The sequence below is a fragment of the Thunnus albacares genome, chromosome 19 (assembly GCF_914725855.1).
Source record: "Thunnus albacares chromosome 19, fThuAlb1.1, whole genome shotgun sequence".
Classification (NCBI taxonomy): Eukaryota; Metazoa; Chordata; class Actinopteri; order Scombriformes; family Scombridae; genus Thunnus; species Thunnus albacares.
Genome location: NC_058124.1, coordinates 10,451,039 through 10,465,272, shown reverse-complemented (window position 1 = coordinate 10,465,272; position 14,234 = coordinate 10,451,039). Strand labels below are relative to the sequence as shown.

At 40.8% G+C, this 14,234-nt stretch overlaps 1 protein-coding gene across 1 annotated transcript in view; it reads right to left on the bottom strand.

The window, feature by feature from the left end:
* hibadha (3-hydroxyisobutyrate dehydrogenase a) overlaps nt 1-14,199 on the bottom strand; it is a 23,767-nt gene extending 9,568 nt beyond the window's left edge. The window contains exons 1-4 of the mRNA XM_044335832.1: nt 14,053-14,199; nt 10,731-10,891; nt 10,391-10,500; nt 10,102-10,223 (exon numbers count right to left, since the gene is read on the bottom strand). Coding sequence (XP_044191767.1) covers nt 10,102-10,223; nt 10,391-10,500; nt 10,731-10,891; nt 14,053-14,125 — 466 coding nt within the window. The 5' untranslated portion in view covers nt 14,126-14,199. The remainder of the gene's footprint in view (nt 1-10,101; nt 10,224-10,390; nt 10,501-10,730; nt 10,892-14,052) is intronic.
* Between the last annotated feature and the right edge of the window lie 35 nt (nt 14,200-14,234).

The following is a 14,234-nucleotide window of genomic DNA, read 5'->3' as shown; positions in this document are numbered from 1 at the left end:
CTACACCATGTGTATGTGTGTGCGTGTCAGTGATGAGCTGTCAGCAGGTCATTAGGGCCTCATAATGAAGCCCGAAGCCCACGCTGTGACACCTGCCTATGGACCACCGCAAACACACGCTTAACATAAGGCCACCGCACACACCAATCATACACGCATATGGTTCACAGACCATGGGCATGATAGATTTATTTCCTTTCATGTTACTTTATGTAATGTTTTTCATTTTATTTAAGTCTGACTTGAGATTCCAAATAACTTGGTGGGTTTTATACACCCACATCATGTATAATGTAGTGCTGAACTCTTGACAATGCTGTCATTATACTTTTGGAGACATTAAAATGAATTGATACAAAAATCAAGTACAATTAATTAAATAACAGGTAGTTGCAGAAGTCCAACTAAGTTCCCTCCTTATTTTTTCCAAGTCATTTTCTAGTTTTCATGCTGCAGCCTGAGCGTCTCTCTCTCTCTCGCTCTCTCTCATAGACAGAGACAAATACACATACACACACACAGAAAGAGCAGTGTGACAACTGTGCTGGTTCATTAGTGGAGATCACTTTTCGCGGACGACTAAAGAGGAGATTATTGATAACACAGTCAACGCGCTGATCAATATATCTCACTGAGGAGAGAGAGAAGAAGGAGAGTGAGACAATAGCGAGCGGAGAGAGAGAGCGAGAGAGAGAGAGAGAGATGTAGAGACAACAGCAGAGAAGGATAACGATCTTTCTCTTCCTACCTCCCGGCATCCCGCCCAACTCTCCCTCCCTCAAATTAACTAATCACCCATAATAAGCTCTTATGATCTGTAGTGGATTTCTATAAGCAGTGACACAGGGATGATGGAAGATCCTTGTTGCTGGAAGAATAACACCTCATTAGCATAACAATGTGTATGTGTGTGTATGTTGGGGAATCAGTGAGTATGTTCGTTGTGCATGTACCAGAGTGCATTTGTGTTTGTGTGTGTGTGACGTGTAATTCTCTCTACATGATGTCTATGCAGTGTGTACACTTTCACTGTGCATATGTGTATGTATGTGTCTGTGTGTGTGTGTGTGTGTGTGTGAGGGGACGTCCCGTTCTCGGGCCAGTCCTGTCAGAGACGGATTAAAGAAGAATCCTAATGAGGCTTCCTGAGCGCTGGGTCCGCCGGCTCATCCATCCCAGCGGGAGTGACAGTCCTGGATCGTTAGCACTGCACAACTACACAACGCCCCCTAGGGGGGGAGACAAGGTGTGTGTGTGTGTGTGTGTTTGTGTGTGTGTATAAGGGGTGGGGGGCACCATTGATAGAAGATACAGGGCAGAGAGATGGAGAGGAAAAAGAAGAGGAGGGATGACGATACTAAGAAGACATCCACAAGAGAGAAAGTTATAATGCCACACCAAATGCTACTTAATAGACTAAGCATAATAAATTATACCACAGTGCTAAAAACAGTAGATTGAGTCTAATAAAAATGCCACTGTAACGTCTAACAGGTGATCCTTCCTTGGGAAGTTATTCCCTTGGGAAAGAACCACTTCTCTTCGGTCACTTTCTCTCAAATGGCTCCAAGGAACAAGTTTTGGTTGACTGGGTAGTGGTGCCCCACCTCAAAACCCCCAAAACCACCAATGCAAATATTCTCAGATGCTGAAGTTGGCTGGACTATTAATAAGCTACTCTATGGCTTTAATGTCTATAGTGCATGGGTGAGGAGGAGAGGAGAATGAAAGTGGCTTCTACAGTATGTCGCATGACAGATGGAGAGGCATCGCACAGTGTGTGGGCACGTGCGGTTGTGTGTGGCCCGTGCGAGTTAGTTCCCATTCAATTACAGAAGCACATACGCATCTCCTTCATCTGATCATCTCTCACAACAAGAGTCAAGTTAATAGACAGGCAATCAAACACTATTAGGACAGATGCTAAACAGCAGGCTTCCACGCCAGTCAGGCATTAACCATAAACATAAGAGGGTGAAACTGGTTGTATGAAGGCAAAGGAAGATCAGAGAAACAACTTTGGTTTGGCCGGTTTGTAGCCAACACTAAGTTCATTAGCACTTCTTTCATTACACACAAAAGAATCAACCAAAGCAATTCATGACAGCCTTATAACCTTTTAAACTTGGGCTCTTTTTGAAGTGGTGTCTGTGTGTACAAAGTAAGTGAGAATGTCTGTTTACATGTGCATGCAGTAGCTGTGTGTGTGTGTGTGTGTGTGTGTGTGTGTACCAAGGACAGGTGCAGATCCCAGAGCGTGGTCGCCAATAAGACGTCAGTTGGCGCTTCTGAGGCCGTGTCTCGGAGTTACGAGCCGCGTGTAAACCAGTAGGCACTTTTTATTGGTGGTGGGTTTAAATTAAACTACATTTGTGAATATGAGGCTACACAAACAACACACACAGTCACAGACACACATACACACACAAAAGGGATGTTCCCAGAGTTGGGTAATGAATGACGCATTTGACAACATGCCGCAACCCTGACCCCCCCACGCCCCCCCACCCCTAACCCCGAGAGAATACGGAAAAACACTTCAAGCAAAACAACACCTAAAATATCATTAAAGCTGCCCCAAACACCTCATTTCCTCAAATGATAATATAACTGCAAGAATGCAAGGAGAGATTTAGTGATACAGGTCACACCTTTGAGTCCAAATGTAGTTGGTGTAAACAAATTCTGGCCTTGGCAATATGCTACCTTGTTTGCTACTAAGTTTTTAACAATATTCACATGTAAGGTTCAAGTTTTGGCTCGGCTGCAATCAACTATAATTCAGACTCAAAGAGCCTTCACACTTAATGGTGTAACAGCCTTGAGTCAATGGGTGTTGACTGCTTGCAGTGTAAGCCAGTGGGGGTAGGATGTTTACAGGCCAACAACGCAGCCTCATGTGGTCCACCATTATAATTACACCCAGGGGCAGATCTTTTTCTCAAACAAATTAAAAACCCAAACAGGGCCTGTAAAAAGCATAACGGATATCGAGTAAATAAGTGAAACGGTACGAGGGTGTGCGTTAACCAAAAGTGCTCACACATAAAAAAAAAACGGAAAAAGAGAAAAAAAAAAAAATCAGCACTTTCAACAGTTTATCTGCCAACTTTGCTAATGCTGCTCTGTTATGTTAAAAACAGACTCTTTATCGGCTGCAGTTAACAAGCGCAGAGCCATGAGAACTGACTCCTGCACATAAACACTCCATGAGAACCTCTAGCGAGTAGGCAACTGGAGAAAGTTTGGGTTTTGAGAAAAAAACCCAAGAAGATTTAATTCAGTTTAGAGCGTCAAAACATAGTGTCTTGTGTTTTTAGGTTACTACAACCTTAAAGGTTTAGTTTGCAATGCCTGTCCATTGACCACCAGGCCAGCCTTAATCATCATCATCATCATTATCATCATCATCATCAGTAACTGCCCTGTCCCGTAGGGGAGAGGCTGGTCAATGGTAGGTGACAGAGAATGAAGGGGGCAGGAGAGATCCACGATCAATCCTTTCCCTGGCCCAACGAGACTCATCTAGAAAAGAGCAAGTTAATAATGATCCCCAATTAGGCTGTTAGCAGGGAGGGACACAGACGTACACAAACACACACTCACACACACACACTCACATGGCTGAGAAGAAGAAACTGTCTATCACATAGACAGAATGCTAATTCCCTTTTAGATGAGTGACATGCTGTGTGACGTTTGGGTTGTGTTTGAGGGACAGACATGTTTTGTATGACTCATACACCAGCTGACTATTTGTCTTCATGCGCGTACACAAACACACACACACACATACACAGCAGATGACATAGGGGCAGAGACGCAAGAGCCAGTCCCCAGCTGCTGTGGGTCTACCTCCATCTGGAGCATAGGCTCGGGTACCCCCTTCAGCTCCCCCCTCCATCATCACCATCCCTGGTCACTTTACCACCCCCATTCTCCCGTCAGTGAAAGGCTTGTTATGCTAATCTAGTCTTTGGGCCACTGTCTCTCTAGTACTGGTTAGCCATCAGAATGACAGACTGCGACAGAACCGCCCCCCTGCCCATCCAACCCGATTACTTAAGTCAGTGTCAGAGAATCATCACCAACCTTCAGTAAACTTCCTTCAGGCTCTAAGACTCTTCTTCTCATTAATCCTATTCTCAGACTGGATTAGGTTGGCCTGAGTGCTCTCTTGTTACTTCCTCTGACCAGGCGTACCAGTGGCAGGTCTCACAAAGCCTTAGTTACAAAGTTAAACTGGTCTACAGAGTTAGGCAAGTCTTAAGCTGTGTCCAGAATCACTCTCTATTCTCTACTAGGTGCACTAAATTTACTTTCTGCCGTGTTGTCATTTATGGAGAGTCCAATTTCTTAGTGTGAAAGTAGTGTCAGCATTTTTGCTAAAAATGCTCCAATGTAATGCTTTGCCTTTGATAGATACTGTGAAAATTAAATCAGGTTGTCACCACATCATCACCATCATAACAGCTTATTTTTTGGGCAAACAGCTATAGGGCTGAACTAATAATTATTTTCATTGTCGATTAATTGCCAATTTTATTGTTTTATTCTATTCCAATTTAAAATATTTTAATATTTGTTAATACATTTTCTGTGAATGTAGTGTAAATTCTTAAAGCCTACGGTGATGTTTTTAAATCGGCAAATTGACAAAAAGACAAATAAAACCTGAAAATTTTTGTAATTGAAAAGCTGAAACCTGGGAATTACATTTTGACAAATTACTAATATAATTAATAGATTATCAAAATTGTTGCAGATTTCTGGCGATTGACTGAAAAAGCACAACATGGTTCCATGGGACCACAGTAACCACCTGGATATACTTTTAATTGTGTTACTGCCAGAGGGTAAAATGTCTTTGTGACAGGCAGAGAAGTATTCTGTTGGAGTGAACGGATCTGAACGGCCCAGTTCAGATCCTCATTCAGCAGCAATGTGTTTAGTTTGAAAGTTTGGAATTAATTCAGTCCTAGCAAATGTAACAGTCAAGAATTTAACAGTTTGACAATACAATCCCGAATCAAAGTCCACTCATTAGCTTAAGATTGCCTTTTTCATGTGCTTTCAACCATATCACAGGTACTTATTCAGCAAATGCCGTTTGCGCAGGATCTGTTAAAATGTGAGCTCAGTAGCCATTTCATTGATAATATTTTTGGAACTTTCTTGTCTGTGTGATCAAAGATATAAAAATATCTATATCTATGTGTGTGGCCTTATAAGATAGGCAAGAAAGTTCTTTCATCACCTTGGACATAGCAGTTTGACAAAAAACAAACTTTATCCACTGATGAAGACTGTGTGATATAGTTCTAAGCTCCAGAAAAAGTTAGTGAGTGGACCTTAAGTTGGAACTGTTTTGCTGTTGCTACTATTTTCAAGATCAAGAATAAACTTTCATGCTTATGAATTTAACAGCTTTGAGCAACTGTTGAAATAACAGAAACTAAAAATAACTATCTGAATTTAGCACAAGTGTGACTGTTTGTTAAAACCATAGTCAAAGATGATCTTCGTCGAAGCAGCCCCAGGTCCTGAGGGCCTGGAGGGAGAAATAGAGCCTAGATCATACAGTGGAGTGGATTGGCAGTGACGAACCAACTGGTGCCAGCCTTGGCTTGAACAAGCTCCTACAGGCTGGACGATGACGTTCAAACTGTCGGCAAATGACACACTGCAACACTCAGGCTTCAGTTGATGTGGTATGGATATGATTAGAGTGGTGTTGAGACTCAGCCTAAATAGGTAGTTAGTTGAGGATTATAAGACCTCGCAAACAAGCAACATTAGCCCGATTGCCTATGGTCCCACAACAGCTAGACTGCTTCTTGCTTTCATTTGCACCGAGAGTTGACTTTCCCAGCGCTGGGAAAAACACAATGAAAGGTTTTTTAGGGCCTTTTTAAAGCCATCGTCCGTTAGCAATGTGGCAGCCCACCATGGGCACACAGACACAAACACAGGCATTCTGGGTAATTACTGCTAACGACCCCGCCGCTTGTTAGCCAGACCTCCTATTTTTGCCATCACTGTGCCAACACCCTGGGTCTGTGACATCAGAGCTTGTTTTGTTGTGGGTCAACTTTGCATGCGGACACTTTTAATGACACCAGACAGTGGTAGAAGTGTGTGTGTGTGTGCAAGCAAATGCTAGCATGCCTGACTCTATGTGAATATAACTGTGTCTATGCAGGACAGGACAACTCTGGATGTGTATATATGTGTGTATGTGTGCGTGTGTGTGTGTGTGTGTGTATGTGTGTACCAGGACACAACTGGGTCATGCAGGGCTAAAGCCAGCACACTGGTCAATCTGCAAGACTGAAAGCCAGTGGGATGCCCATGAGAAGTAAGTGAAAGATGGCGAGGGAAGTTTTTTTGATTGCTCTCTTTTTAAAAAGGGTTATGACTCCGCAATTCAGATCCCACGGTTGCCTGCCAAACCTCTAGTGACGCACACAACATACAAACACACACTTCTGTGTAAAATACGCCACCTCGCACACCACACACACGAAAGTATTCATTTTATATCAAAAGAGAAATCTAAATTAAAATAAAAACAAATACAGAAACCACACAAAGAAAAAGCTGTGACAGCAAAACTTTAAGAATACCAGTGATCACAGCAAGTGGGCCATGTCAGTGCTGAATGTTGTTATCCCTAGATGAATTTTGACTGGATAGTGCATTCCCTTAAAGGTATAGCCTACTATGCAGGATTTTCCTAAAAAAAAAAACAATGGAAAGACTCATACAAAAGTGATCCCTCTCAATCACTAGAAGTGTGTGGCGGTGTTTGTATCTGCAGAGACCCTGCCCTCTGCCTGTATTCTTATTCTTCTTCTTTTCCTATTATTTTGCTGTGTTTGGGACACTTCTGGGCATCAACCTTTGGGCACTGGGTATGTAGCTCTCAGTTAATAACAGCACACAGGGTGTGAGGTAGGGACTCGTAGCGTAGCGACCAGGTTACATCACCGTCTTCCGTTTCTCTTCTCCGCTCTGCTCTCTGTCTCTGTGTCTCTGTGTCATTGATGTATAAAGAGCTGCAGGTCTGTGTGTCTGCTTGACTGAGGGCGGGGCTGAGCTACACACACGCAGAGCAGAGAGGCCACAGTGGACAGGATGAAGCTCTGCTTCCACACAAAATCCGGCAATGCGGCACATTCCCACAGGGCTGTGTGAGGCGTGGGCGTATTTATTTGTGCTTTAGAACATAACCACTGTGAAACAACCAGAAAATAATGTTTTATTCATCTGATTCACTGCTTTGTTCTTGCCAGCACTGCACGCTCTCTTCATTCACTCTCTAGTTTGCTTGACCACTGTTGCTTGCTCTCTTTCTCTTCTCTCTCTCGCTCATTGAGCCAGGGAGGAGGGGCCAACTTTGAATGTTGTGTGTTTACAAACACCAACTGACAAATCCTGCATAGTACACCTTTAAGTTCTTTCCTTGAGTCAATAAATATTATAATATACATTTTATATAAATATATAGATTAGAGCTGCAACAATTAGCTGCAGTTAATCAATTAGTTGATCAATAGAAAATTAATCGCATCTACTAGTTGATTAAATGTTTCAGTCATTTTTCAAGCAAAAATAGCAAAAATTCTCTAGTTCCAGTTTCTTAAATGTGAGAATTTGATGTTTTTCTTTGACATTTATAACAGTCAACTGAATATCTTCAGATTCTGGACTGACAAGCAAATCAAAGGCATCATTTTAGATTCTTGAGAAATGGTGAGTTTTTTCTATTTTTTTCAATGTTTTTTTCAACGTTTTAAAGACCAAACAATTAATCAAGAAAATGGCAGATGGCAGATTAATCAATAATGAAAATATGCATTAGTTGCAGCCGTAATATGAATGTTATATTGTTATGTGTCTGACCAATGCCTGTAGTTTTTTTTTTAATGAAATAATGCGTGACATTTATGGACAAAAATATCAGCCTTTTGCACAGCAGACATTTTGACTTGTCATAGTAGGAAAAGCACAGGTGTTACTGGTAACATTTGTTACATGAATAACATGACAACTACTGGTCATGGGGCTGAGCTGATGTTTTTCTCCCTTGCACAAACCTCATGAGTATGATAGTGCCCTATTTGAGTAGGGTGCCATCTCCTGGTTGGAACAGAGCATGTATTGTCATATCCCACCCAGAGATGTGGAAATTGGGGGGAGTGGGGGTATTCTGGCCTATACTGTTTCCCATGGAGGTGCCAGATGCTGGAAATATGTCTCTGCAAGTTAAGCCTGGCTTATCAAGGTCACCCCAACACAACCAACTTTCATCCCCTAACTGGGCACTCAGAGTGGGGCTGAAAACGTTAGGGCTGCAGTTAACAATTTCTTTCCCTGTTGTTTAATTTGTGTAATTTTTTTTTGGATTAATCAATTTTGTTTTGTCTATAAATGTCACAAAATTGTGAAAAGTGCCTATCACAAGTTTCCAAAGCACAAGGGGATGTCTCCAAATTGCTTGTTTTGTCCAACAAACGTTAACAGATGTTCAATTTACTATAATGTTATATAAAACAGAGAATATCAGCAAATCCACTGGAACTAGTGAATATTTGGCATTTTTACTTGATAAATTACACTTAAGATTAATTTCCTGCTGAGAAGTTTCTGCTTTTGTGCAATAAACTAGCTATGTGCACTTATGGATATGGCTTAGGGATGTCTGGAGGAAACACAAAAGCCACCTGTTTTTATACGCATTTTTAGTTTGCCCATTAAAAAAAAAAAAACCTGAGTGGAATCACTGGAAATTAAATCATACAAAAAGTCTTTTTTGGAAGAAAACACAAATTAATTCCCATTTTCTTTTGCCAATTTTCTGCATATTCTGTTAAAATTTCCAGTGCATATGGATGGAAACTAAGCTACTTGGGTGCTACTTGGGTACTTGGTGCATGTGTGTGAAAGAAGAGTGTCTGCAGAGTAAGTCGGAGAAGCCAGAGGTAGCAGGTAAATCATTGGTCATCTCAGGCCAATAAAAGAGGCTTAGCTGAGAGACAGGAGAGGAAGAACCTTCACAGAGGACTGCACACACAAACTGTTCACTGTCTATAGTATGTAAACAGTGTGTGTGTTAAGGGAGAGTAACTGGCTTAAGACTCTGATCTTGTTGACTGCACTTGGTCTGTTCTGCAGACGCCAGCTGGTAAACATGCCAGTGTGGGCCAAGTCTGTGTTTGTATGAGAGAGGGTGAGAGCTACCATGTCTATTGTGCATGAATTAAAGATTGTGTAATAAAAAAGCAAATAGACTGTGATCAGAGTTAATAGTCAGATATGCAGGAGTGTCAGGATGTAGCATACCTTAACTGCATACCTGAATCAAAAGAATTGCATGTATGTGACAGAGAGAGAGAGAGAAAGAGAGAAAGCCATAGAAAGACAAAGAGATGGACAGTTTTACTGCGATGTGTCTCCTTCATGTCTTATCTCCCTCCTCTCCTGCACTCCATGTGAGGGCAGTTTCTCTCCTCTTTATGACTCTTTATCTGACATGAAAGGCACTAACATGGGATACCCGCCATTACGGCTCCATCAACATGAAAAGCTCTGACACCGGATTCTCCACTGCGGCTCAGCCCATTAAGGACGACTGGTGATCCTGTGCTCTGTCAAGGAGCCGTCACAAGCAGACAGCACCAACATAATGAGGACTTAAAACCTTAACCTAGCCTTTAAGACCCCCGGTCAAAAGCAGCAATAAAACCTCAAGAGGGCACCTACTTGCCGGCTTGCTCAGTAATTACAACCCATGTCCTAGCACTAACCCAAAAGGTCCAATAGTTTAGATATACAAAAGAGTGTGAGACAAATCAGAAGCAAGGCAGAGGGGTCATAGGCCTAACTCCATGATTGGTATTCTCAAATGGACAAACCAGCTATCTGATACTGCTTTGGTCTCATTTCCTTTGTATGAAGCTTGCAATCTCTTGAGACACAGCTTCCACTATAAAAAGTAACCACTATATGGGAGATGGAATATTTGGCACTATACCAAACCAGAGTATCTGCAGAGATGGAGATAAGGAAATCAAATAAAAAAGGTGGGTGGGCCATTACCTCCTGATACCGGAGCATCCATGAACACAGCACCCATCTTCTCTGCAGCGACCGCCATTTCTTTTGATACAGCAGGGTCAATGGTGGAGGAGTCGATCAACAGTGTTCCCTTCTTGACCTTCCTGAAGAGGGCAAGACAAAAAAAAAATGAACGTTTCATGTACTGTGCATAAAATATATTTTGACTGGCCCAAAAACAAGATTTTTTGTTTGAACACTACAGTTTCTTGCATGCAGTATTCAGCAGGCAAGGTGAGCTCATCGGAAAGTCAGGAACAGAGACACTTACTTGAGGATGCCATTTGGGCCTGTGTAGACCTCTATGACGTTGGGACTGGAGGGCAGCATTGTGATGATGCGGTCTGCTTTCTCAGCCACTTCTGCTGGGGAGTCCACCACCTGAATATTGGAGTCATCATTGCACAATAACATCAACACAAAAGAAACACCTTCATGAATAAATTAAATGTATTAAAGCACATAGTTTACTTTGCAGCTGTTCTAAGAAGATTCAATGAACAAGTGGTGAAAGCATCTATGTGCATGCATCAGCTCGCAAATACTCGACAACATGCAATGTATTATTAATATGTTAATGTCGTGTCTCGATGTTACTGACTGCATGTTACCTGGGCACCCATGTCCTGCAGCTCCTTGCAGGACTCAGGAAAGACATCAGTGGCAATAACAGGATAACCATTTTTTAGCAGGTTTCTGGCCATGGGAGTGCCCATGTTTCCCAGACCAATAAATCCAATAGGTGTTTTTGAGGCCATTGATCGCTTTGACACTGAATAAAAACAAAACAAAACAAAAAGGATGTTAGGTATGTGTGGATAAGGGTGGGATATTTTGTTTAGCTGAAGTCCAGCCAATCAAACATTTCAAACCTCAACACCTTGACCATCACCTTACAGAGGATTTATGCCCTCACATACAGTAGTTATTTGCAATAATATCCTGTTTAGCTGTGATAGTGTAGGTGATTAGTTTGATTCTGCCTCCTCAGTAAAAAGTATTTGCCACCATTAGTAGTGCTATAAAACACTTTGCATGGTTAATGATTGTCAGATTAAATGGCAATAAAAAACTACTGTAACAGAGTAATATCCTAATATTTTCCAGCAGGATATGCTCCAATTAAAAACAACAGAGCAAGTCTTCATGCTGTAACTTACAACCAGCTTTTGGGAAGTCTGGCCAGGCTATTAAACACTGCTGGCTCAGCCAAGGTCCAGGCAGGTTAACAATACTAAACAGAGTGGAAACACTGGCAATGAACCAGCCAGACTACACCGACAAGATTAAGCCTGGATAGTGAAGCCTAAACAGAAAGCCTACTTTAAATTCAGTCAAACCCTCAACATACTGTACCATATCACAGAGCTGTTACTTCATTAATAGTGATTTAAGCACCGCCTGATCATAAACAGTTGTCTGCAGTGTAAGTAAGAACGGTGCCTCACCATGCTATGGTGCTTCCCCTTAACAGAATACAGTTTGTGTCAATGAAACACCAACATCGAGTAAGATGAGCATCAGCTATGATGATATGATCTATAAAATAAAAAAGCAATTTAACAGATGCTTCCTCAGCCCTCAATGTGTCTTACACAACAGTGCAGTCCTTTGTCACTGCACCCATTTTTTCCTAAATGCCCCGAGAACTGAAACATTCTCGTCTAATACTTTTTTTCAAAATTGATAAAGTGAGCTTTGTTTCTCATCTCATTTTTTACCCCATTTCTGGATGGTCCAAATATATCTATTAAGCCCAAGCCGCCTAAGTAGGGGTACAACAACATATTGTATGATACTAAGTTTCACATGGTGAACCAACAAATTGTATTATTTTGTAGTCTTAGATATTATAATCTTGAATGTTAAAATAAACTGATACTGTATTTGCAAGGTACAATCTCAGGCATATTGTTATTTTTCAACAGAACTATGAATTTTCTAGATCACACATTGACTCATTTGGTAGTATACTCAAGTGTGCAACAATACAATAAATGATTTGTAATTAGTTTAGATAGGGTTGCAGCTGATTAATATTTCCAAATATCAGTTAGTATTAGAGCTGCAATAATTAGTTGATTAATCCAATAGTTGCCAACTATTAAATTAATCACCAACTATTTTGACAATCAATTGTTTTGAATCAGTTTTTTGAGGAAAAAACATAAAAATTCTCTAATTCCAACTTCTCAAATGTGAATATTTTCTGGTTTCTTTAGTCCTCTATGATAATAAACTGAATGTCTTTGGGTTGTGGACTGTTGTGGACAAAAGAACACATCTGAAGACGTCACCTTGGGCTCTGAGAAACAGTGATCGACACTTTTCACTATTTTCTGGACCAAACAACTAATCGATTAATCAGGAAAATAATTGACAGATTATTCATTAATGAAATGAATTGTTAGTTGCAGCCCTAATTAATATATTGATTATTTTTCAGATATTTTTTTGTTATTTGTTTTCTTTTTCCAATAATTGTTTAGTGTATTATTTCTACAATTTCTTCGAACCTAAAGAGTCCAAAACAATTGTAAATTATTTTCAGTTTGCAATGATATAAAATAGAGAAAAGCAGAAAATCCTCACATTTAAGAAGCTGGAATTAAATGATTAATCAATCTGTTATTCATTTTCTGTTAACTCACCATTTCAACACTAATCTTAATCTTAGCATGCAATATAAGCATAACTATTCACTGCCACAAATTCATTTGCTTTAATCATAATTTACTCTTACTCTTTACATGAGCTTTTAAGTATAAGGCTTGGGAGTTTATCTGTTTCCTGTTGGCCACGCAACCCATTGCAATATACTTATTATACTGTGCGAGGCATTGTGGCTACTGGAGGTCTAGAAATATATCTGTTTTTTAATTCAAATACACCAGACCCTCTTCTGATCAGAGCACTGGGTATAAACAGTACTGTAAGACAACAGTTGTTGGGTGTTAGCAAAATATGTTCACCCAGGTATGTCCACCCACTTGAAGCACTTGTTGGCATGACTTTACAATGAACGTTGAAACTTGCTCTACAGGACTGGGGCAAAACCATGTCTGCTTAGTAAAAGGCGTTACCAGGGGAAAGAAAAAGCACTGTATTGGGGCCACAAGGTGTGGGGCCTTTACAGAAATTCAATTCAAACTTTCGACAGATACACACAGGGTTGATAGAAAAAAAATGATTCTGTAGCCATATTGAAATGCAATACCAGCAAAAATCAAAGAGAAATATAATAGAAATAGAAATATATACAAGAGTTCACAACAGGGTCACAATAACACACACAATGTATTTGAACACCATAAAGTTACACACGCAAGGAAGCAGGGACCAATGTAATAAAATATCAGGCCAGTGTTTCCCACTTCCCTGTATTTCAAATTTGCATCCAGACTAAAATAATTCAAATAAATATTCACTGTTGACTGATTTAGGAAACTGTTAAGTGTCTTGCATTGTAGGATGGGCAGGAGTAGGCATTGTCACAGTGATGGAAACCAAGGCTAATGCATGGATATGTGTAGGGTAAAGCTGACTATTGTATTGTGAATGGCTAAATCTAGATGAAAGCAGAATAATATAATGAGAGACCCAACACAGATCTTACACATAGGTAATAGGGATCCAACAAGTCATTGTCAGTTAAAAATAGCTGCTGCTGACCATTGCTTCACATTTCAGATTGTTCATGTCTATTAAGCACATTGTCCTCAAGGTACTGCATGACTGAGCAACACACAGCAGGTGGGCCAACTCAGGGACATTGTGTCCACACTGTAACAATTATCTAACATGGGCAGTATTCACACTTTCTTCTGAGGGCTAACAAGCTAGCAAACATGTTGGAGCAGAGAGTGTTCCGCACACAGACTCGAAACCGTAAAGAAAACGAAATAATACCGACAATGTGAGTGAATACGTTACCGAAGGCAAGGTCGACATGCTTATTCCACCTTAGCAATACATTTCGAGACCCTCTAAACAACAACGCAGCCATGCTTCTCCTCTCCCCTTGACCTCGGCGTACGGTGACAGCTGTCAAGCCAGGAAAGCCTAACGGGAACTATTATGATTGACTGTGAGTCTCCCCCAATCGCAGCTCTCGA